Source organism: Alexandromys fortis, unplaced genomic scaffold (genome assembly GCF_014885135.2).
Source record: "Alexandromys fortis isolate MF-2015 unplaced genomic scaffold, M_Fortis_MF-2015_v1.1 scaffold_347, whole genome shotgun sequence".
NCBI classification, from domain to species: Eukaryota; Metazoa; Chordata; class Mammalia; order Rodentia; family Cricetidae; genus Alexandromys; species Alexandromys fortis.
This window is the reverse complement of record NW_026068236.1, coordinates 360111-384900: the sequence shown is the minus strand read 5'-3', so window position 1 is coordinate 384900 and position 24790 is coordinate 360111. Positions and strand designations below refer to the sequence as shown.

General features: G+C 40.2%; 1 protein-coding gene across 1 annotated transcript; it reads right to left on the bottom strand.

Annotated features, from left to right (window-relative positions):
* Positions 1–19010: 19010 nt before the first annotated feature.
* LOC126493877 (armadillo repeat-containing X-linked protein 5-like) lies at positions 19011–21097 on the bottom strand. The gene is given in 2 exon segments (XM_050130991.1): positions 19011–20560; positions 20563–21097. Coding segments are annotated over 2 exon segments (1707 nt in total). The 5' UTR covers positions 20779–21097; the 3' UTR covers positions 19011–19069.
* Positions 21098–24790: the final 3693 nt, after the last annotated feature.

The window sequence follows — 24790 nt, the reverse complement described above, 5'->3', positions numbered from 1 at the left end:
GTGGGAGTGGGAGTTGTCTCTGACTCCTTTGCCTGCTTATGGGACAATTTTCCTCATCCAGCCTTGTTGTAATGGTATGTGTCTGGGCTTACTGTAGTTTGTTGTGCCATGTTTGGTTGATGTCCCTGGGAGGGCTGCTCTTTTCTGAGGAAGGACAAATGGGCGTGTATCTTGGGGAAAGGGAGGTGGGGGGGGTAACTTTTATGGGGGAAAAGGAATGGGACTGCTGTAGGAATGTAGTATATGAGAGAAGAATTTAGAAAACCAATAAACTCGTAGAATGTGTAATGATCATAGCACAGTGACTGCTTAAAAATAAGTACACTCTGTCTTATTGGTTAGGGACCAAAATAGAATGTGAAATTGCATTTCTGAACTCCTGGAATCTACTTCAAATGGCACAGCACAGAACAGAATCTCGAGATGAGTGTTTGATGGACCTAAAATGAAGGCTAAATCTAATAATAGCCCCAGTGCCAGGCATGAAAACTTCCCTTCAAGTTTCTAGTAAGGAGTTTCAAGAGGCTCTTCCAAACAAAACAGGCTATTTCCATTACCCTTAATTGGCTCATAGAATTTGAAAGTAAGACCCTTTTGCTAAGAGTACCACATCCTTCAGACACAGGCCTTGGAATAATTTACCTAGAAATGATCTAAAGACTCTCAATTAAGAACAAGTTCTCATAGTATATTCAAGATTCCAAAGGATACAAGTAATAAATAATCCTATCTTAAAGACTACGAACCAAAACAATGACCTCAATGGCAGGATATCTACCATGGTGCAGTAGTAGCACTTTTACCTTGGTAAAAACTGATATCTATCTTATTGGACATAAAGTCCACTCAATAGGAAGGATATTAGGCCCAGTATATAAACCTACTTAACCCCCACATCTGAAGAGTTCATAGACCCTAGAGAACCTACTGTGGCCACTTTCCTAAATCAGTGCACCTTCTAATTATATTCTAAATACATGTGATTATACACACATATAAGTGTATGTCTCGGTCCTAATGAAAGAAAATTCATTTTGAAGCAGATAGAAGCTACTCCATTAAAAACATTTAGATGGTTTTTATCTTGCATGATTGGAATGCCTCTCTCTTTGCTTAATAAAGGTTCTTTTCAGGCTGGGGAGGGTTTTGAGAAAAAATTTCCCTGTGTAACCATGGCTTTTCTGAGCATCCACAGAACCCTGGAATCCCTCCCCTTGAACTCACAGAGTTCCACTTGTTTCTGCCTCCCGAGTGCTGAGGTTAAGGGTATGCACCACCACAGCCCAGACAGTAAAGATATTTACTCAGAACATGTAACTATTTCCTGGCATGATTGTTTAGCTATTTCTTTTTAAATGTTCTCCAGTCACTTGTTATACAATGGAGACATTTCTCTTTAGGAGGAATAAAATTCTCTTTTTCCTCATAAGTCACTCACACTGCCTATAAATTCAAAGTCATCTCAAAATATGCCACACCCCCTCCCACTGTGCTGTACCCAGACTCTCAGCCAGGTCTGGTTTGGGAGGAGCTTCAAGCTCAGAAGACAAGGAGGGAACTCAGTAGTTCTGGCATGGCAAGGTTCTTGGGTGGAGCTCACTTGTTGCAGGAGCAGGAACGCTTCAACAACCATACGGACACCACTGTTCAGGGGTTGATTACTTGCTTCTGTCTCCACCATCTAGACAAGCACCATGAGGAGGCTGCTGTGCTCTCTGCTGGGGCTGCTGTGCACCCAGGTTTGCTGTGAGTCTGATTGTCCACGTTCAGAGGACACCTAGGATTCTGCTCAGCACATGGAGGAGTGGGGAAGCAGTTCAGGGGTCCTGCAGTGCTCCCACCTTTTCAGAGGATATGGGGGGAGGGATTCCAGGGTTCTGTGGATGGATGCTCAATGACCTCCAACTGTGTCTCTTTCGGTTTCTAATCAGGGGTGAAAGGGCAACAGGTGAAGCAGAGTCCTGTGTCCTTGGTTCTGCAGGAAGGAGAGAGCACAGAGCTGTACTGCAACTTTTCTACCTCTACAAACCAAATGTGGTTTTATCAAAGTCCTGGGGGACACCTCATCACCCTGTTTTACAATCCTTCTGGAACAAAGCAGAGTGGAAGACTGAAGTCCACAACAGTCACTAAGGAACGCCGCAGCTCTTTGTACATTTCCTCCTCTCAGACCACAGACTCAGGCACTTATTTCTGTGCTATGGATCCACAGTGCTCCCCACACACCTGCAGCCAGCACACAAACCTTCAGCTGAGTGGGTATGGCCTTCCCCTGTTATAAGACATAGGAATTCCACAAGAGAACATCTGCTTGGTTTAATATCCCTTTTTGGTATAGGCAGAGTTTGGGGTTTTAAGCTCAGGTAAGCTTTTGGCCATGTAAGTTAAGGATTTAGGTTTTTGAATTCTCAATATACATTCCTTACTGATGCAGAAATAACCATCTTAGAACTAACGGAGAAGCTGATGGGATGACTAAACCAATGTCAGGTAACCTGCTGTGAACAGGGTCAGGGTTATGTGGAGAAAGCAAACTGCAGCAACAGCAAGAACATCAAGTCATGGAAGATCCAGAATGTACAGAGAGCTGGATGTTCTTGCTTCTTTTCTGTTGCTGTTCTAAAGCTCTCAGAGAAAAAGCAACTTAGAAGGTGAAAGGATTTATTTAGCTTTCACTCCCAGGCCATAGTCCATCATTAGTGGTAATCAAGGCGGGAACTCAAACAGGGGATTCAAACAGAAACCCTGGGGAAACTGTTGCTAACTCCCTCACAGGCTCACACTTTACTAGCTTCCTAATAAGACCCAGGTCACTTTCCCACAGAATGGTGCCACCCACAGTGGGCAGGTCTCCATTCAATTCATCAGTTAAAAAAATGGTGCTTGGTGTTTTAGTGCAGTTTTATTGAATTCATAGAAGACGTTGAGGATATTGAAGGTATTGAATCTTCTAATTATTTATTTTTAAGTTGCCTTTTTATATATTTAACTTTATTCATAATTGTTTTAAAGTTCTCTAATCAGAGATTTCAATGTCTTTAAGAAAATAAAGAGAACATCAATTATGAGAAAATGCTCAAACATATCTTGTTCAACTAGGCTTAAAGAGAATATCTAAAAAGTCTCACAACTCAATAAAAGAAAATAAATGACTCATTCTAAAATGAGCCACGTGAGCAGATCCTGTGCAAAGGAATGAGTATGTGGTAAGGACAAATGATTAGGATGTAGTTAGTGACTGTGCTGGATTAGTAAGTGGTGGTTGTGGGCTCTCCTCCATGATCCATGACTTTACAAGCAGATGGAGGCATTGTAGGAAACACAATGAGTAACAAAGCAGAGTAGTGGATTCTGGTCATTACAGATAGGTCTACAATATAACTCCTGTACTTAAGACTCAGTAAATACTGAAGAAGAGGGGAGAAAATATGATAAGAGCCAGAGGGTCAGGGAGTTGGCTGTGAAATTGTAACTCCTAAGCATGTCAGAAGCCACACACATGAAGACTCACCAACATGACTCTCTAAACATGAGCTGAAAATGACAGCAATAGACATGCTAAGGTTCATGTAGAAAGAGCACGAAGCATCAATTCTAGTTCATGAGCTACTGGCAGCTAGGAAATTCTGATAGTTGGAGACATAGTCATTCCCAGAGAAGAATGTACCAATTGGTTATCCAATACTTACTGGTCAGCCCTGAAAACATATATACAAGTAACATTATATAGATTAATGGATTTTATTCATATTTAGGAATAAATGTAAGTGTTTATACATGCATGTGTAACAACCATTAAAGAAAGAATAGGTCATAAATTTGAAAAAGAGATAGGAGGGGAATATACGAAGTTTTGAAATGAGGGATCGATATGATTATATTATAATTGAAAATAAATGATAAAAAGTTAGTGAAAGAAAAATAAACTTTAGGGTTTTGCAGCGGTTGGATTAATAAGCACCAATGATAATAGGTATTTGAACAAGTTTAATAACAAAACCAGACTCACGAAACCAAGGTTCCAGCGGAGTAGCCGGCGGAGACAGGGAGGAAGGGAAAGGAAGCGCAGCCTCTCTGTGCCTAATTTATCAGTAAACATACGCCCGAGCGCAGCCCGCCCACAAGGGGAGGGCTTATCCCTACATCTCCCTCTTTTTGTCTAAATAAGACAGAACTAACCTAAATACAACTATAAACAATAATAATTACCATATGTACAGTCTATGTAAGGGGTCAGTAAAATATGACTCATGTGAAATCCAAACATTTGCCTATTTTATAAGCTTTATTGTAAATAATCAGCACTATTATCTACTTTTTCTTATGAATGGCTTCTCTCAGTCTCCAGAATAAAGTAGTTTTAGGCACAATAGAAAGACAGGGAATCATGAGGATGCATGGAGAAAAGGCTGAAAGGGGAAGGAGAGAAAACTATGCTATAGTTGACCCCAACAAAGACACAATCAATTTCCATATCAAAAATATTACACCAGAGAAAGATTCCATGCCTTTCTTTCTTCCAAGATGTTGGTTTCTAAGCTCAAGAAAATGTTGAGTGTGAAGCCCTTCTTATTTGTCCACAGAGGGACAGTGCTGCTTCAGGGCAGATGAAGGCTGTGGCTCCTCCACATACTCCTCAATAAGCTATAGATTATTGTTTAGATAAGTAAATTATCTTCTGTGTTGCTTAAGTTTCATTAGAGAACAAATGCTTGAATCTATCGAGCCTATATTTATCTATATTATATCTGTTTTTCTTGAGTTCATAATGTTGACAAATAAGAATTTGCAAGTGAACACCATGAAGATGCTTGCTATTCCTGAAGGTGTGTGTCCTGGACAGGTTGCAGAATGTTTTCTATCCTCTCTCACCCATATGAAAGCCTTTCCAGAGTAGATCATTCTACTAACTTCTATTTTCTTTTCCATGGGAATATTTTAGATACTTTTAGTTGATCTGGTTTTATTTTATAAAGATATTATGAAATTTAAATTAATACAAATTTATCACTTGTAAAATCATGCACACCATGGAAATGTGAACAATTATAATAAATTTAAATTCTCTTAAGTGAAGGAGCACCTATTATCTATGTTTCACTTGTTCATGACCTTATCTCATAATGGGATATTATATTCATTGTGTATCTTGATATATCTTACTAATATTTGCAGTAAAACTCGAATGTTCTGGACCTGAAGAGATGGCTCTATGGTCAAGTATATTTGGTGTATTGATGCTCACTTTGCCTGTCCATGCTAGGACTTTGTCTGACTTAAGCTTGCACAGGCCTTGTGAAAACCACCACAAAACTGTGGTTTCATGTATGCAGTTGCCCTGCTGGATCCAGATGTCATCGTTTCCTTGTAGTTGTTCACTGCTGACTCCAGCACACTTTCTGTTTTTTCTTCCCCACTGATCCCTGAACCTTGGGAGTGGGGATCAGCTATGTGATAATATCCCATTCCACTGCCTCTTATTCTTTGCATATTGGCTGATATGAGGCACAGTGTTAATCATCTTGACTTTATAATGATGTCATGTACGGGTTTCATCTTCTGGAGTATTGTCAGAGACCTGTTAGTTACTACAAAGATTTTTGTGCAACTCCTGCAAAGGTGGGTGTATCTTTCCAGGCCAGTTCTTATTATGGCTCACAGTGTTCACAGCTGGGTGAGACAAATGATTGCTTTTCTCCCCTGGGAGTATGCATAACACATGCCAGCAATATGGAAGCCATCCAGTAGGGATTACGTTTCCAGGCCAGTACTAGCTTACTTTGTGCATGTTCTATGATGCAGATATGTGATATCTTCAGCAATAGGTGGTTAGTATCAAATTCTGGAGGAAAACCAAGGGCATTTTTAATGTTCTATAATGTTCAACAGGGGTTGTCTGTAGGACTACACTAGCCAACAGTAGTGGCTGCTCTAATTAATTTTAGTCAAATTGATGCAAACTAGAGATACTCAGGAAGAGATAACTCCAGTTGAGGAATTGTTCCCCTCAGATTGTCACATGAACATATGGGGAAGCAATTTCTTCATGCTTGATGTAGGAGAGCCCAGCCCACTTTGGGAAGTGCCATCCCTGGGCAAGTGGTCCTGGGTTGTATTAGAAATCAAGTTGAGCAGTCCATAGACTGGGAAACTGGGTGCCTCAAGATAGAACTCTGAGATTCCTAGGAATCGAGTAGTTGGAGAGTACTTATAGAGATATAAGAGACAGTGAACAGGTTAATTTATAATAACATAATCATTACCACTTGGGAGTCTTAATGTGGCAATCAAGGCAGATCTCTGAGCTAGAAGCTAGTCTTGTCTACAGATGCCAGGGTAGTCAACTTTAGACAGTGAAGGAGACAATTGAGATCAGAAAGTTGTGGAGATATAATTCAACAAGGGGGCTACATTCCAGCCCCAGTAAGCAGCAGAACTTAGCAAACTTGGACATGTGTTCTGCATTTAGAGTCAAGGATAAATAGGAATCTCTCTCTGGAACTAAGAAAAGCCACTGAGCCCAGGCATATCTCAGAGGTGTTCCTGAATGGACATTCAGATAGGCAAGTTTGTGAAACTATAAAGTGTAAACCTTGATGCCTTGGAGAACCCAAGTTGTTAGAAATGCCAGAGTCATGGGATATGTACTGAGGAAAGGTGCTAACAGGTAGTGGAATGAGCCCAAGAGAAAGAAGTGTGTTGCAGTCAAGAAAGCTGAAAGGAGTTGGAGATCTGAAGAGAATTTTGACATCAGACACAGAAATGCAGAGTTTGTAGTTTGCCCAGCATGTTTTCAGTCTTGCTTTGTTCCAGAATTTCCTTACTATGCTCCCTTTCCTCCCTTTTTAATACTAATACATATTCTTTGGTGTTTTATGTCGGAAGTATGTAATCTGCTTTTTGATTTTAATTTTATATGGGATTACATTTAAGGGATTGTCTTGAGTCAGAAGAGATTCTGAACTTTGGACTTTTAAACATGTTGAGACTATGATATACAATCAAGGTTTTTGAAGATGGGCATTTTTTGCATTATCATAGGTCTGCAAGCCTATGGGGACCAGAAAGAGGAATGTGGTGATTTGAAAAACAATGCCCCCATGGGCTCATACATTTAAATTCTTAGCCACCAGGAAGTAACAATATTTGAAAGGATTATGAGGATTAGGAAGTGTAACCCTGTTGGAGGAAGTTTGTCACTGTGGGGCAGGGGAGTAGCAGTCTCAAAATTCTTTATCAAGCAAACAGTATGTGTGGCTCTCTATTTCTATCTCTCTGTGTGCCTTAACATAAGGATATAGGTCTCAGCTACTGCCCTATTATCTGCCTGCATGCCACCAAGTTCCCCATCATGATGATTTGTTGACTTTCAATGACCTATGTGGGTCTCTCTGATAGACAAGGGATCTAAGGACCTGAAAGAATAGGGCCAACTACAATCTAATGTTGTAGGCAACCTTACTTCAGTTTCAGTGATTTTTATTCATGAATATAACAAAGAAAGCAATGGTCCAAAAAATTGTTTGAGAAAAATAAAAACAAACAAAAAACCATGATTGGAAAAACATCAATAAACTCCAAAAATCATATACTAAATATTAGCAGAGATGTCATTTCCCAGAACTTTTCCAGGATTGGCCAACTTAAACATATTGCCTGAGATGGGGGATGCACTGTATATTACATCCAGGAAAGCACAAAATCAAGGTAGAAGACCATATGGAGATTCAGGGTACACTGACCACATTGGGTTATATTACTATGATCCAAAAAGAGTAAACATGTCTTATGAATTGAATGTAAATGTTTAGCATAGGAGGCATGAAATCATGTCCAAGATCAATTCAGGGAGCACAGTTCACTTGAGGTAAAAGTTCTCTGTCTTGTTTCTTGGAGTCTATTTTATAGCTATCCAAAATATTGTTCACCATGCATCATTCTTTTCACCATTACAGTAGTTTGGAAGAAATTTTCCCACCAATGCAATGGCACTATTAGGCAATGAGGTTTTGTTGGAGGTTTCGCCTTGCTTTGGAAAAAGTGTGTCACTGTGTGGGTGGCTTTGAGGTCTCTGTTGCTCAAGATACTCCCAGTGTCATGGACCATTTTCCCGTTGCCTTCTGATCAAGATGCAGACAGCACTTTTCCCCATGATGATAATGGACTGAACCTTGAAAACTGTAAGTGATCCACCTGTGGTCTCTCTTCACAGCAACATAAACCCTAACCAGGACAATGATGTTCCAACGATAATGGACTAAAACTCTGAAACTGTAAGCAACCCCCAACTAGATGCTGCTTTAAAATAGTTGAGTTGGTCATGGTATATCTTCACAAGAATAAAACGGTGACAGGGATACACACCACCATTATAACTAATCCTTGTTTACATGAATAAATAATACCTTTGGTATGATTCCTTAATTATTAAACCTTATTTTTAAAAAGATTTTATTTTTATTTACTTTTGGGTGAGTACACGCCCACGTAAGTATACACAAACTTGTGTATATGCATGGGTACACACACCTGTGTGCTTATAAAGGCCAGAAGATGGTGTCCAAACACTCAAAACCTGAAGTTGCAGGTTTTATGGGGCACTCAGCTTGTTAAGTGAGTTCTGAACTTCCATCTTTATGATTATCAGCAAGTGCTTTTCACTGCTTAGCCACCTCTCCACCAACCTTAAGCTTTATCTTCACTAGGATTTATTGTTTGTCGATTACATCACAAGGAAGACAAGGCAACATTTAGAATGAGACCAATTGTCCAGCCCGTCACTCAAACCCAGTGTGCTCCACAGCCCCTCTCAGAGGCTGTGGCTATGCAGCATGGAGAGCATCCAGCTGCTCTGTGGAGAACTAGAGCAGGGTCACAGCCCTGTCATCTTGAGCTCCACAGGCTACTGTGGCTCCCATGGTCTCCTGCTTAGCCACAGAGACTGCAGTCCAGGCCATGTGCTATCTGTCAGCCCTCAGCAGTGAGATGGGCAGAGGTGTATATCTCAGATACCAGAAACTTGTCCTCGGTGTACATATTGACTGGTTATTTAAACTCATAGTAAGGCCTGGTTTATCAGTAAGGGCTGTTGCAGGGTGAGGGCTTCCTTGCTTATCCCAGCCGCCCAGCTAGTTTACACCTGAAATAATTACACAGAAACTATATTAATTAAAATACTGCTTGGCCCATTAGCTCTTATTGGCTAACTTACATCTCAGTTTAACCCATTTCTATTAATCTGTATACTGCCACCTGTCAGTGGCTTACCGGGAAAGATTCAGCATGTCTGTCTCTGGTGGCTCCATGGTGTCTCTCCCACTCTAGCTTCTTCCTCCCAGAATTCAGTTCTGTCTTCCCATCTACCTAAGTTCTGCCCTATCAACAGGTCAGGGCAGTTTCTTTATTCATTAACCAATGAAAGCAACACAGAGACAGAAGAAACTCCTACACCAAAGGGCAGATATGCTGTCTTTCCCACTCAATGGCTATCTCTTGAGGTTCTCATGTAGTCTATTTGCAAGCCACTTTCCCTTGTTGGATGTCCTGCCATTAAGGATAATTGTGTGTGTGCCTGCAGAGGGGTGTATAGCTTCATGTGGATCTGACTATGAGGACATGGTTTCTTTGACTGAGTGAATACTTTCACATCAGGTTCCCACAGTGTGGAAAAAGGTCATCCAGTGCCAGTACAGAAGAAAGTCAGGCTCAGTAAATGAGAAATACACTGCTGGGATATTTCAGGATAAATCCCACTGTGGAAAATGGGAACACTATGGCTTCACAAGGTTTTAACAGAAAGGACAGTGACTATTCAAAAGGCAGGTGTTCCTGAAGCTCTGCAAATCGGGTTCCTCACTAGACTATACTCCCATGAGTTAGTCTATTGATCTGTCAGCTGTACTTTCACTGTATACTCTTGTGGACTTGTAGGAACATGGGACTATTTCAGAGATCTCGTTTGTACTTTTCTGTTTTGATGCCTTTGGTCCATTTCTTCCATTTGGATAATGAGAGCAAATGAAATATTAAGAGGTACAGTCTAAATAATGATACAAGAATACATAAAAATTCAACCAACAGTAGTAGGAGACTTCAACACACCTCTCTCTCCAATGGACAGGTCAATCAGACAGAAACCTAATAGAGAATTAAGAGAATTACTGGAGGTAATGAAACAAATGGACTTAACAGACATCTATAGAACACTCCACCCAAATAGGAAAGAATATACCTTCTTCTCTGCAGCTCATGGAACCTTCTCAAAAATTGACCATATACTCGGAAACAAAGGAAACCTCCACAGATACAAAAGAATATCAGTGTCCACCTGTGTCTTATCAGATCACCACGGATTAAAGTTAGATGGCAACAACTATGCTACCCCCAGAAAGCCGACAAACTCATGGAAACTGAACAGTCAACTACTGAACCACACCTGGGTCAAGGAAGAAATTAAGAAAGAAATTAAAGTCTTCCTTGAATTTAATGAAAATAAAGAGACAACATACTCAAACCTATGGGACACGATGAAAGCAGTGCTAAGAGGAAAGTTCATAGCACTAAGTGCCCACTTAAAGAAAACAGAGAAAGCATACATTGGGGACTTAATGGCACACCTGAAAGCTTTAGAAAAAAAAGAAGCAGAGGTGCCCAGAAGGAGTAGAAGACTGGAAATAATCAAACTGAGGGCAGAAATCAACAAAATAGAAACACAGAAAACAGTCCAAAGAATCAATGAAACAAAAAGTTGGTTCTTGGAGAAAATCAACAAGATCGACAAACCCCTATCCAAACTAACTAAACAACAGAGAGAGAACACGCAAATAAATAAAATCAGAAATGAAAGGGGGGACATAACCACAGACACAGAGGAAATCCAGAGAATCATTAGATCTTACTATAAAAGCCTGTATGCCACAAAACTGGAAAATGCAAAAGAAATGGACATTTTTTTAGATAAGTACCATATACCAAAGCTAAACCAAGACCAGGTGAATGATCTAAATAGACCTGTTAGTCGCGAAGAACTAGAAACTGTTATCAAAAATCTCCCTTCCAAAAAAAGCCCAGGACCAGATGGGTTCAACGCAGAATTCTACCAGAACTTCCAAGAAGAGCTAATACCTATACTCCTTAACGTATTTCACAATATAGAAACAGAAAAGTCATTGCCAAATTCCTTTTATGAAGCTACAGTTACCCTGATACCAAAACCACACAAAGACCCAACCAAGAAAGAGAATTACAGGCCTATCTCACTCATGAATATCGACGCAAAAATTCTCAATAAAATACTGGCAAACCGAATTCAAGAACACATCAGAAAAATTATCCATTATGATCAAGTAGGCTTCATCCCAGAGATGCAGGGCTGGTTCAACATACGCAAATCTATCAATGTAATCCACCATATAAATAGACTGAAAGAAAAAAACCATATGATCATTTCATTAGATGCGGAAAAAGCATTCGACAAAATTCAACACCCCTTTATGATAAAGGTCTTGGAGAGAATAGGGATACAAGGGTCATACCTAAATATAATAAAAGCTATCTACAGCAAACCGACAGCTAACATTAAATTAAATGGAGAAAAACTCAAAGCCATCCCACTAAAATCAGGAACAAGACAAGGATGTCCACTCTCTCCATACCTCTTCAATATAGTGCTTGAAGTTCTAGCAATAGCAATAAGACAACATAAGGGGATCAAGGGGATTCGTATTGGAAAGGAAGAAGTTAAGCTTTCGTTATTTGCAGATGACATGATAGTATACATAAGCGACCCCAAAAATTCTACCAAAGAACTCCTACAGCTGATAAACACCTTTAGTAGCGTGGCTGGATACAAGATCAACTCCAAAAAATCAGTTGCCTTCCTATACACTAAGGATAAGGAAACAGAGAGGGAAATCACAGAAGCATCACCTTTCACGATAGCCACAAAGAGCATAAAATATCTTGGGGTAACCCTGACCAAGGAAGTGAAAGATCTATTTGACAAGAACTTCAAGTCTTTGAAGAAAGAAATAGAAGAGGACACCAGAAAATGGAAGGATCTCCCTTGCTCTTGGATTGGGAGGATCAACATAGTAAAAATGGCAATTCTACCAAAAGCAATCTATAGATTCAATGCAATCCCCATCAAAATCCCATCAAAATTCTTCACAGATCTGGAGAAGACAATAATCAACTTTATATGGAAAAACAAAAAACCCAGGATAGCCAAAACAATCTTATACAATAAAGGAACGTCTGGAGGCATTACCATCCCTGACTTCAAACTCTATTACAGAGCTACAGTATTGAAAACAGCTTGGTATTGGCATAAAAACAGAGAAGTCGACCAATGGAATCGAATAGAAGACCCTGACTTTAACCCACAAACATATGAACACCTGATTTTCGATAAAGGAGCTAAAAGTATACAATGGAAAAAAGAGAGCATCTTCAACAAATTGTGCTGGCAAAACTGGATGTCAATCTGTAGAAGAATGAAAATAGACCCATATCTATCACCATGCACAAAACTCAAGTCCAAGTGGGTGAAAGACCTCAATATCAGTCCAAACACACTGAACCTGATTGAAGAGAAAGTGGGAAGTACTCTACAACACGTGGGCACAGGAGACCACTTCCTACGTATAACCCCAGCAGCACAGACAGTAAGGGCCTCATTGAATAAATGGGACCTCCTGAGACTGAGAAGCTTCTGTAAAGCAAAGGACACTGTTGCTAAGACAGAAAGGCAACCCACTGACTGGGAGAAGATCTTCACCAACCCCGCAACTGACAAAGGTCTGATCTCCAAAATATATAAAGAACTCAAGAAACTAGACCGTAAAAGGCTAATCAACCCAATTATAAAATGGGGCACTGAGTTGAACAGAGATCTCTCAACAGAAGAAGTTCAAATGGCCAAAAGACACCTAAGGTCATGCTCAACTTCCTTAGCGATCAGGGAAATGCAAATCAAGACAACTTTAAGATACCATCTTACACCTGTCAGAATGGCGAAAATCAAAAACACCAATGATAGCCTTTGCTGGAGAGGTTGTGGAGAAAGGGGTACACTCATCCATTGCTGGTGGGAATGCAAACTTGTGCAACCACTCTGGAAAGCAGTGTGGAGGTTTCTCAGGAAATTCGGGATCAACCTACCCATGGACCCAGCAATACCACTCTTGGGAATATACCCAAGAGAGGCCTTATCATACAACAAAAGTATATGCTCTACTATGTTCATAGCAGCATTGTTTGTAATAGCCAGAACCTGGAAACAACCTAGATGCCCTTCAATTGAAGAATGGATGAAGAAAGTATGGAATATATACATATTAGAGTACTACTCAGCAGTAAAAAACAAGGACTTCTTGAAGTTTGCAGGCAAATGGATGGAAATAGAAAACACTATCCTGAGTGAGGTAAGCCAGACCCAAAAAGAGGAACATGGGATGTACTCACTCATATTTGGTTTCTAGCCATAAATAAAGGACATTGAGCCTATAATTCGGGTTCTTAGAGAAGCTAAATAAGAAGGAGAACCCAAAGAAAAACATATAGGCATCCTCCTGAATATTAACCTTCATCAGGCGATGAAAGGAGACAGAGACAGAGACCCACATTGGAGCACCGGACTGAAATCTCAAGGTCCAAATCAGGAGCAGAAGGAGAGCGAGCACGAGCAAGGAACTCAGGACCGCGAGGGGTGCACCCACACACTGAGACAATGGGGATGTTCTATCGGGAATTCACCAAGGCCAGCTGGCCTGGGTCTGAAAAAGCCTGGGTTAAAACAGGTCTCACTGAACATAGTGGACAATGAGGGCTACTGAGACCTCAAGAACAATGGCAATGGGTTTTTGAGCCTACTGCACGTATTGGCTTTGTGGGAGCATAGGCAGTTTGGGTGCTCACCTTAGGAGACCTGGATGGAGGAGGCTGGTCCTTGGACTTCCCACAGGACAGAGAACCCTGATTGCTCTTTGGGCTGGCAAGTGAGGGGGACTTGATTGGGGGAGGGGGAGGGAAAGGGGAGGCGGCTGGGGGGAAGAGACAGAAATCTTTAATAAATTAAAAAAAAACCAAATTCAACCAACAATGTATGTGGCATTAACATAGGCCTATATGTTTTTTCATCATATGTATCATGTGCTTGTAATAGGCTTGAGTCAAAGAGAGACCTAGCAAGATTATCATGAACCCATTTCATTCGTTAAAAAAGACACAGAATTTAACAAGTGAGGCTGAATACTTCAGAGCAATGGTATAGAAGCTTCTAGGACTTGTAATAAGTAGAGTCCTTTGTGTGGAGAGAACAGGACATCTTCTGAATAAACCTTGATGTTAGACTTTTACAAGCTAATGGAGTTTTGTAAAAGTAGATTTTCGATGGGCGGTGTGGCACATGCCTTTAATCCCAGCATTCGGGAGGCAGAGGCAGGTGGATCTCTGTGAGTTTGAGGCCAGGCTTGTCTACAAGAGGGCAGGCACCAAAGCTACAGAGAAACCTTTTCTCGAAAAAAAAAAAACAAATATGTAAATAAAAAATGTAGATTTTCAAATTAGTGTCACTTCTTTCTGTCTCTGTTCTCTGTTTCTCTCTCTCCCTCCCTTCCTCCCTCCCTTTCTCTCTCTCTCCTTCTCTCTCTTTCTCTCCCTCTCTTTCTGTATGTAATCCAGTGGTCACCTCTATTGCTCTCCACATTTATTCATTCATGTACTTGTTTATTTATCTGTTTATTTATTTATAAGATAGTGGTTCTCACTGAAGCTAAAGTTCAACAATTGAACTAGACTGACTGATTAGGGAAACCACAGAATTCCCTTATCTCTGGTTCCCAGAGCTCTGACTTCAGCTGCACCCATGTCCACTAGATTCTTATGTGGCTGGAGATCAACACATAGGTCCTCATGAGCCACAGCAGGAACTGACACGTGAGCATCTCCTCAGTCTCGAAGGGCTATTATTTTATTCCTATTACAGTTTCACAGAACATGAGCAAATGGGGATCATCTGTAATTCTGATGCCCTTCACCATGTGATTTAAAAGTAGCTCTGTTGATTGCTGAATTTATAGGGACCCTAGCACTCAGTAAAGGAGGAAGATTCTTTCAGATGCCAGTGTTTCACAGGAAATGCATGGACTTATCAGGACTTTATTTTAGTTTAGTTAAGTTTTCTTAGACATCAGATGTAGAAAAGTAAACATATAACAATCATATGTGAGTATATTTAGATTGTACATGGATCATGATGAATCTGACTTTGGGTCACCCAAATATTTCCACTGAATAACAACCATGTGTGCAAAGCAGCTTCACCCTCAGCAGGGATGAGTTTTCCCACTCTTCTTTCTAAGTGCTACCTACCTCTTTTAATTACCAAGAAAGACAGGAAGGAAGTAAAAGTTCATGGTGAGCTACACTCTTTCTCTCTGTACAAGGAACTTGTGGCCTATGATCATACAAAACCCCATTTCCTGCTTGAGGTAATATAGAAAAAAGAGCCAGTACACATGTACTGTTAGGCACTGAGACACTTAACACTGATCTAAGGCCCAGGAAACACTCTCATAGAGAAGGACATATGCCCCATGCCTCTCCACACCCTGCTCTGTGTGTTGGTGGTCTTGACCTTCTCTGGTATGGCATGTATTTAAGTATATTAAGCAGGAAGCATTGCCCCATGAATATTGCAGTTCACATTGACATGATGGGAAAAAGGGACTAGAGAAAAACAAGCAACATATATCTTTAGTTAGGGTTGTCTTGTGACTCAAGTTACCAAATTCCAACAGTGTTTGTTCAAACTCTCACATAATAAGCTTTTTTCTTTCTTTCAATTGTTCTGCAGGATCCAGTTTGGGCCAGAAAGTGACTCAGCTACAATCAACAGTAAGCACGCAGGAGGGAGAAAAAGTAAACCTGGACTGTTCATATGAGACAAGTCAGAACTTATACCACCTTTTTTGGTACAAGCAGCTTCTTAGTGGAGAGATGATTTTTATTATTCGCCAAATGTCTTCTTCTACTCAGCCTGAGAAGAGCAACCGCTACTCTGTCACCTTCAAGAGATCAGCTAAGTCCATCAGCCTTGTCATTTCAGCCTCACAGGTGGAAGATTCAGCGAAGTATTTCTGTGCACTCGGGGAACAGACTCACAGTGTTTGAAATGATAGCACAAGCTGAACAAAAACTGGAGCTCCTTGAGCATAGCATCTCTCAGGGAGCCCTGATGAGAACATCTGCACACCCAGGCCAGAGCGTCCAAACCATGACTCCTTTGTGGTCTGCATCAGAAGTGTGTTTCTATGTAAAACCTCATATTATGCAATTTAGTAACAGTCTTCGTGAGTGCTTTCTTTTAATACTATGTTTTGAAAGAATTTAGCTAAAAAAAAAGCCCACAGATGCCATATGTAGTATTTATCTTTATTTGGCAATCTTGCACCAGAATAATTTAAACTATTAGTTTCTCTTTAAGTTGGTAATAGCATATACCTCAGAGTAGACATCTAGAAAAGAAAAGAACATAATTTCCTTGTGAAACTCAGAGAAGCAGGGCTATCATGAGAGAAGAATTCAGAGATACATTATGAGGAGTTCACCCCATGTAACTGATGTTGGTTCCTCGGGAGTCCCTACAAATCATGGCCTTTGCATCTGGTACTGAGCCTGAGATACTGAAGGTCCGCTAGACCAGAGCAGGGAAGGACAGTTGCGTGAAGGCAGCACCTGATTGTAGTGATGATTTTTAAAATACAGTGAGGTTCATAAGACAAGTGGGATCTAGAATGACAAACTTCCCACCTATCCTCAGTCTCTCTAATTTCTAAAGAAAATTGAGAAGAATCCATGGAATTTTCCAACATGCTACACTCAGACTTGGACCAAGATAAAGCAAAACTCTTTAGAGTAGAGAGGTAAATTGAATTGGAACCTCATTGAAATCATGTGTGCCTGGACCTGGATCTACTGAGGTGTATATAAAAAACAAATATATCATTCCTGTTTCTCAACTATTCTGCTGTTGCTTTTTCCGTATCCATCCTACAAACAGAACAGTTTGGGAGATATAATTTCCAGATATATTTTCAAAGATTATTTATTTATTTATTTCATATCTCATGGGTAACTGTTTTTCCTGCATGTATGTGTATGTACTGTGTGCATGTCTTGATACCCATGGAGGTCAGAGGAGGGAATTAGATCTTCTGTAACTGGGATGAATAAAGAGTATGAGTTGCCATGTGAGTGCTGGGAACTGAATCTGCATACTCTGGAAGAACTGCAAGTACTTTTAACTACTGAGTCAATGTTCTAGTCCTTGTTTCCAGGTAGCTTACATTGAGACTACAAAGCTACCCTAGGATTTCTGGGCAAAGCTGTCAGATTGGATGTTGGGTTTTTGAGGTAGCATAAAAACAGCTAAGGTAAAAGCACATTAAGTCCTTTAAGAGAAATAGACAAAGAAACAGAAGGCAGCTGAGATGGTGCTTTCTCCACAAAGAACCAGTCAAGCAACAGAGTTGTCACATGCTTCCCCTGCCTGCACCAGTTGTGGCTGCATTAAAGTCTCTGACTACATGGTCTCCATGGGAGCCATAGAAAAGAAAATTCAGCTGTCCTATTGCATTTTCCATGGTCTCTGCTTCAGTTCCTGGCTCTGGATTCCTGCCCTGAGCTCTGACTTGGTTCTCTCAGTGATGGAGTAAGGTAGAAGTGTGATCTGAAATATTCTCTTTCTTATCCACATGGATTTTGATCTGTTTCACCACAGAGCCCAAACCAAATTAGATCAGGACATCACCTCAAAAACTTCTAACAGAAATGTAGTTTTCCATCACAGAAATTCTCTTCTGGAAGGACCAAATGATAGCATGTTTGGATTTATGAGACTAACAGCCTTCCCCATCTGTAGAGACTGATATAAAATCAACCCAAGCAGAGGGAGAAACCCCCTCATCCTGAAAAGGATGAAACAATGACTGTGTGCATGATGCCTTCTACTTTAAGCTATTGAGTATTTTAATGCTATAAATTTATTATTATTGTGCAGATATATACACACACACATGCAATGTGCTTTGATTGTATTCCCCAATTATCCTCTCTGACTAACCTCTCTCCCCTCAAACTCCTTCTTCTTTTCAACAAGTGTCATTTTTGTCTCATATTTATATCCTTTGTTGTGCTCCACTGCCTTTAAGTAGGGTTTCTTCCATGAACATGGACCTGAGCAAGAAAGTTACTGGAGTAAAGACAACTGCTTATCTGCATTACACCACTGAGAAATATGACTCCCCTCCCCAAGCAAGCACCAACACAATGTAGTTCCTCAGACAGTGTTGAACCTCCTGATAATGATAAAATGTTTAAACATCCAATCTTGTGCTTGTAGACACTGCTTTTGTGATTTCATTAGTGTAATATCCATGTCATTTCCAGAAAGTTATATTTATTCATATTGCTAGGTTTGTATTTTGTTTGACTACTATTTTATAATTTAATCTTGCTGTCAAAGCTTTTATGACTCTAGTCTTAAAACAGTTTCATTATTGCCCAAAACTGCGATTCACATGTTTCCTTTCCTATTTTAATTTTAGTTCTTCTTTTCCTCTTTTACTTTTTCTTATTCATTTTATGACTTAAAGGTTAGTGCAGAAGAAGTACATTTTCACCCAAACACCGTCATTGAACTATTTGGGGATTTGTAAAAGCATACTAGTGTTTTCTCTTTTTTTCATGTTTAGCATGCAACTTTATTAAAAACACGCAAATAGAATACGAAAATACACTCATATCAGTGAAACGCACAGAAATATAGCTTATTTAGGGTGAAAAGGTTCAGTCCTGGGTTACATTACAGATACCAAAAATACCAATTTATATTATAGATAAGCATAATAAAAACCAACAAGTGTTTACTCTCTCAAGATGACTAGCATCCATAAAATTGCCTCCCTCAACACAGAGAGTATAAATATCAAATTTAGACTTATAATATGCATTAGATTTATATTGGAAAGACAAAAATGCTCAAGGTTTTGTGAGAATATACAGCTATTCAGAGTTTGAGTATTAATCGGATAACTTTATCTCTCACATCAGGGTCACTGTGCTCTGCTAAGTCATTGAGTTTCTGGTTAAACTCTTTTGCCTCATGGAATATGGAAATAAGTTCAGATTTAGTGAACATTTCCTTGGTAAACAGCTTTGCCCTTTTTTTGAACTGGAAATTTATATTCTCAAATGTATCAATGATATGTAGAATATTAGCCTTTGACTCTTTCTTATGAAAGAGAGCAACCAGTGACGACAATACTTCAGCACTGATCAGTTCTCTTGTATTGGCTTGATTCTTTGACAAATATAAAATAACCCTTAAAATCTGAAATTTGATTTTGACACTTCCTTTGCTTAACAATGTGATAAAATAGCGAACGTAATTGACAATCACGTGGTGGTAATCAAATTTTATACTCAGGCTTGCTAACAGTTTTAGTTCCTCAACTTGTACAGAGCAGTTCAAAGGACAACAGAGTATGTCCCTACAAACTTTATTTACATGTGCTTCATTCTCTTTTGCTTCATCAGAAGCATCGGAGCTGGCACTCACATTTAAATTTCGAGGGTACTTTTTAGCATTTGGATTATTGACAAAATTTTCAATCATAACAGTAATACCAACATCATGAACGATATCTTGAGTATGCAGTAATGGGTAAGCAGGACTGATGCCCGTTATCATTGTAGCTATCTCATGAATAAAAGGATCCCTAGTTAACCTAAGTAGGTCAACAAGCTTATCAAACTCTACAGGCTCTAAACTAAATGTACGCGATTTACAGCGACAGGTCTTTGGGTTGGGTCCATACTTTTCTCTTTCCCGAATTTGTTCTTTTATTTCAGCTAAGGTCTGGAAGTAAGGTACTTCAAAAGGTGGAATCTTGGTCAATGGTCGAACACCCAGAGGAGTTTCAATTAAGGTATCAACCAGAGTCCAGTTTCCTTCTGGAGGTAAAGATCGTTCACCTTCCTCAACTGGAACTAGGACAATAAACCTGCCCCTTGCCCATACTGCTGCTGCTTTTTTTTTTAAAGTAAAGTCGAATGTATCTGCAGGTTCAGGTTCTTCCTCAATTTTAGGTGGGGGCTGATAAACTTGAAGAGGGTATTCATCTTTAGGCCAGAACCAGGACCCTACACTAGGCTCTTCTCCAGTCCAAAACCAGGAGCACACATATTCTTCATCATCATCAGTGGTGTTGATGACAATACTAGTTTTGCTACCAGCCCCAGATTTGACACAGATCTCATTCTTTATCTCAGGTTTGTGCTTCATATTACCCTTATCACTAGCCTTGGCTGAGCACTTGCCAGACGCCTCAATAGCAGCATCAACCTTGACTTCAGGCTTGGTTACCGTAATGACCACAGACATAGGTGAAGCGTCTGACTTGGAGTGAGGCACTAACCCAGGCTCTTTCAGGATCTCTGTCTTAGTCTGAGCCTTGACTATAATACTAGTCTTATCTTTCTTTTTTTTTTTTTTTTTTTCACTTTCCATGTCACAGTCTCAGGCTCAGTGTGAGTCACTGTTTGTGTCCTGGCCATTGCTTTACTCCTAGCCTCAGTCTGGTTCCCCAATTCTTCTTTTGGTTCTGTCTCAACCACTTTCTTGGTCTGACTCTTGGCTTTTCCTTTTTTGCTTCCAGGTTTCACAGAAGCTCCAGACTCTTCTCTACCTTTCGCTTTAGCTGTAGAGCCAATCATGTTTCAAGATAAAAGCAAAGCCCTTATATGCCCTTATCTCAGCTTTGCCTGAAAGTCAGCCCCAAGTTGGTGTTTTCACATAGAGTACAGTAGTCAGTCAGCCCCCTTTCCAACTAGAGTTTCTGCCAATGATATAGCATGCTGAGGAAGCTCACTCAAGATAAAGGATAGCTGTGCTTGGGCGCAGGCCTGTGGAGGGTGGTGGTCTTCAGCCACTCCAAGGCCACCAGATCTGGCACTGAAGTTGGACCAGCACTGGTAAAGTAATTTTCTCTCTGCTTTGCTTCCACTGGCGACGGGCCCTGCAGTCGATCTGGTGGACCCTCCTGTTCAGCCTCGGAGGCTGTTTTGCGTGTCTCCAGAGGTGTCTCGTCACAAGAAATGGAGGCAGGCAAATGCAAGCGGCAGTCAGGTGCGGGGAGCAGAGACAATGGCGGCCACTGTATTTAGGGGCTGGCCGAGCACTTGGGACAAAGATGCTTACTTTACTGATGAAGGGCAATGACTAGCAAACTACTATCACCTTAAGGCAGGGTCTCTCCATTGCCGCAGGCTCGTCAGGAACCCCCTCGAGAGATGAAACACCTTCAGCCTACGTCTGCCGGGACGCACTAGGCGTGGCTGCCATACTAGTGTTTTCTACTCTAAGTAAGCACCAGAAATTCTGCTAAGTCATTGTGTTGGGTAGTTAAATAACAGTAGGTAACATAAATCTAAGTAAGGAGAAATCACACGAGACAGACAGAAGGATAAAACAAGGAAGAAGGTTAGAAGACACATCGATGAGCTGCACAAGGCACAGAGAATAAAGAAGAAATATATGGGACAAGCACACACTGTGACATCCTCCTAATCTCACAAGTCCTCAGTGGTGGACATAGAGCTGGACTGCTAAAATATAAGATAGAGACTTAATGTTCTCTTTTGAAAGACAATGAGTGACCATCTATGGGAGTCGAATAAACATAAGAACAAGGATTGGTTAAGGAAGGGATCAAGTCAACAAAATAAGAACTTAAAAAAAAAATTAAAAACTGAGAAAAATTAAAAACCAAGAAATTTGGTAGTCTGAAAAATGAACCAATCATAACTGTCAGAAAAGGAGGAATCAATCAATCAAAAAGAAAACATCAGAAATCACCATTAACAGACAAGTCCAGACAGAAGGATAAGTTTCATAGATAAAAGGCAAGGTTGAAATAGCAATACAATCATAAACTATATAGAAAAATAACAAGAATATCCCAACCTTCCAAGAACTTTGGGACACATCTGAAAGATTTGACATGAGTGACCTTGGCAGGTCCCATGGCATGTGTGGTACTATGCAGAAAACAGAATACCTCATACACCATGCTGACAAAGACTGAGTGTGAAGTTTCATTAAAGTTGGTGTAGAGGAAGGAAGAGAAAGAGAGAAAGAGAGACGGAGGAAAGAAGAGAGGGAGGACGGGGAGAGAAACAGAGAGCTGCCTCCTCAGAAGACTGGCAAGCAGAGAGTGAGAGAGGGGGGGCGAGGGGGGGAGGGCGCAGGGGGGGGGGGGAGAGAGAGAGAGAGAGAGAGAGAGAGAGAGAGAGAGAGAGAGAGAGAGAGAGAGAGACTGGAGTGGGCGAGCTTGTCTCTTAAAGGTACAGGGTACAGCCTGGATTTATCCTGACAAGTGACAGGGCAGGCCAGTAAAATTATAGCAACATTCAAGAGACCAAACCCAAGAACCCACGGGGCAGAAGAAGGAGCCGATCAAAGTTTTTAAAACATAGACAGTTTATTCATCAAAAAATAACAGAAAATCCTTCAAACTAAGTGAAAGAAATAGAAATCCAAACTAAAGAGCATTTATCCTAAACAGACATGACCAGAGAAGAAATGCTCCTTGGTAAGTAAGGAAATGATAGGAAGTAGAAAGAAATCTAGGCTGGGAATGTTTTTAATAACAGCACTGAAGAGGCAGAAGCACGTGGATCTCTGAGTTTGAGGCTAGCCTGGATTTTAGATTGAGTTCCAGGACAACCAGGACAACGTAGAGAAACCCTAACTTGAAAATCCAAACTGAAACAGACCAACCAAAACAAAACAATGTAAAAACAGTAACAGCAACAACAACCACAAAATAAAAAAAAAAAACTTGTAAAACTGTGGCAGTGCTTGCCTATAATTCCCATACTCTGGAAGCAGAGACAGGGGGATCCCTCAATGTTGGCCCATCTAGTCTACTGAGTGAGTTCCAGTACATCCAGGTCTTCACAGAGAATCGCTGTCTCAAAAAACAAAATAAACAAACAAAAACTTCAAAAGAATTATGAGGGAAAACATCAATCCACATTCACATCAGAAAAGACTAAATTACACTAAAAGCCAAGAAATTATGCCATGATATGCTTTAAGGTCTGAAAGCAAGTAACTATCAACAAGATTGCTACACTTGGCAAGTGATCTTTTATTCAATAGAGAAATAAAAACATTTCAACAAAAACACAAATTAAAACAGGTCATAACAACCCATGCAACAATGCAGAAAATACATAGAACACTATAAATGGAAGTAGAGAGGCAGTTTCATCCACAAGGACACAAAATAATATATTTCATGAGAGGTATGAATAAAGGAGGAGAGCCAGGAAGGAATAGCTCATAACCATGACAACCAACCTACAAACTCCTAATATGAACACAAGAGGAAGGAAAAACACCAATAAGCCTCACAACCAAAATAACAACCAAAAAAAAAAATCATGACAAACAGCAAATATCTCAAATAATAAAATTAAAAGTACATGGATTCTTAGCAAGTTAATGTATATTTACTGGGTTAATACACTCTAAATTTCAGAAGATGGAGGACTATATCAGGACCAGGAGTTTATACAAATGAATTAATGTAATATAGAAAGTGGAGACATTTGCTGATTAAAACTCCACATGCATAACAAGCATTACTGAAGAGTGATTGTATATAGGTATCAATTTAGTCTGTCTTTTTGTGTTGGGGGAAGGTAGAATTAAGAAGTGTACATCTTCTGTCATTTTTCCAGTAATTGTACATTAGAGCAGACACCAGTGCTGCTTTGGCATTAATCCCAGAAACCACTGGCGGTTATGGGGCACCACGAGGCAACATGACTACAGGGGCCTTGGGGCAAACATGGCTGGCACATTTTACAGCATAATGTTCAGGCACTGTCTTTGAATGACATTAACATATTGAATAAATTGTATACAATAAAAATGTAAATGCCTTCAGCTCATCATGTAAAAGCCACAGGCTAACAGGCTGTGTCAATAAACGATACCAACTATCTGTGCCACCATCAAACACCTCTCATAAACAAGAACATCAAAAACTGACAATCAGAGGATGGAGATCAGCAGGTCAAGTAAGTGAAGGCTGTAAGTGTGGCTCAGCAAGCCTCATGCCTGAGAAAGTGGACTTCAGGTCAAAGCTAGTCAGAGATGAAGACAGCCACTACATAGCCATAGAGGGTAAACACTGTGCATGTGGGTTCATGGAGCTGTGGAGCTCCAACAAAATAAACACTAAATGACATCAAATGTCACATGGAGTCCTCATCAGTAATGACCTGAGACTTCAATGGTTCATCATGACTTCAACAAATTCTCCCCAAACTAAAACCTAGTGAAGAATTTTCAGTTTAGGAATTCTACAAAGCCACAGCTCTTAGTGTGGCCAGAGAATTCCAGGAAGGCAAGATAAGATACTCAGAGAACTCACTAAATGTAAACAATGAAATATTTTTTATTGAATTTATTGAGCTACACATTTTTCTCTGATCCCCTCATGTGCTCTCCCATCCTTCAAACCTCTCTCATGATCCCCATGCTCCCAATTTACTCAGGAGATTTTATCTTTTTTTCCTTCCCTTGTGGGTTAGATCTCGCTTAGGGGCCTCTTTGTTATCTAGGTTCTCTGGGATTATGATTTGTGGGGAGGTTTTCTTTGCTTTATGTCTAAAAACCATTTATGAGTGAGTACATATGATAACTGTCTTTCTG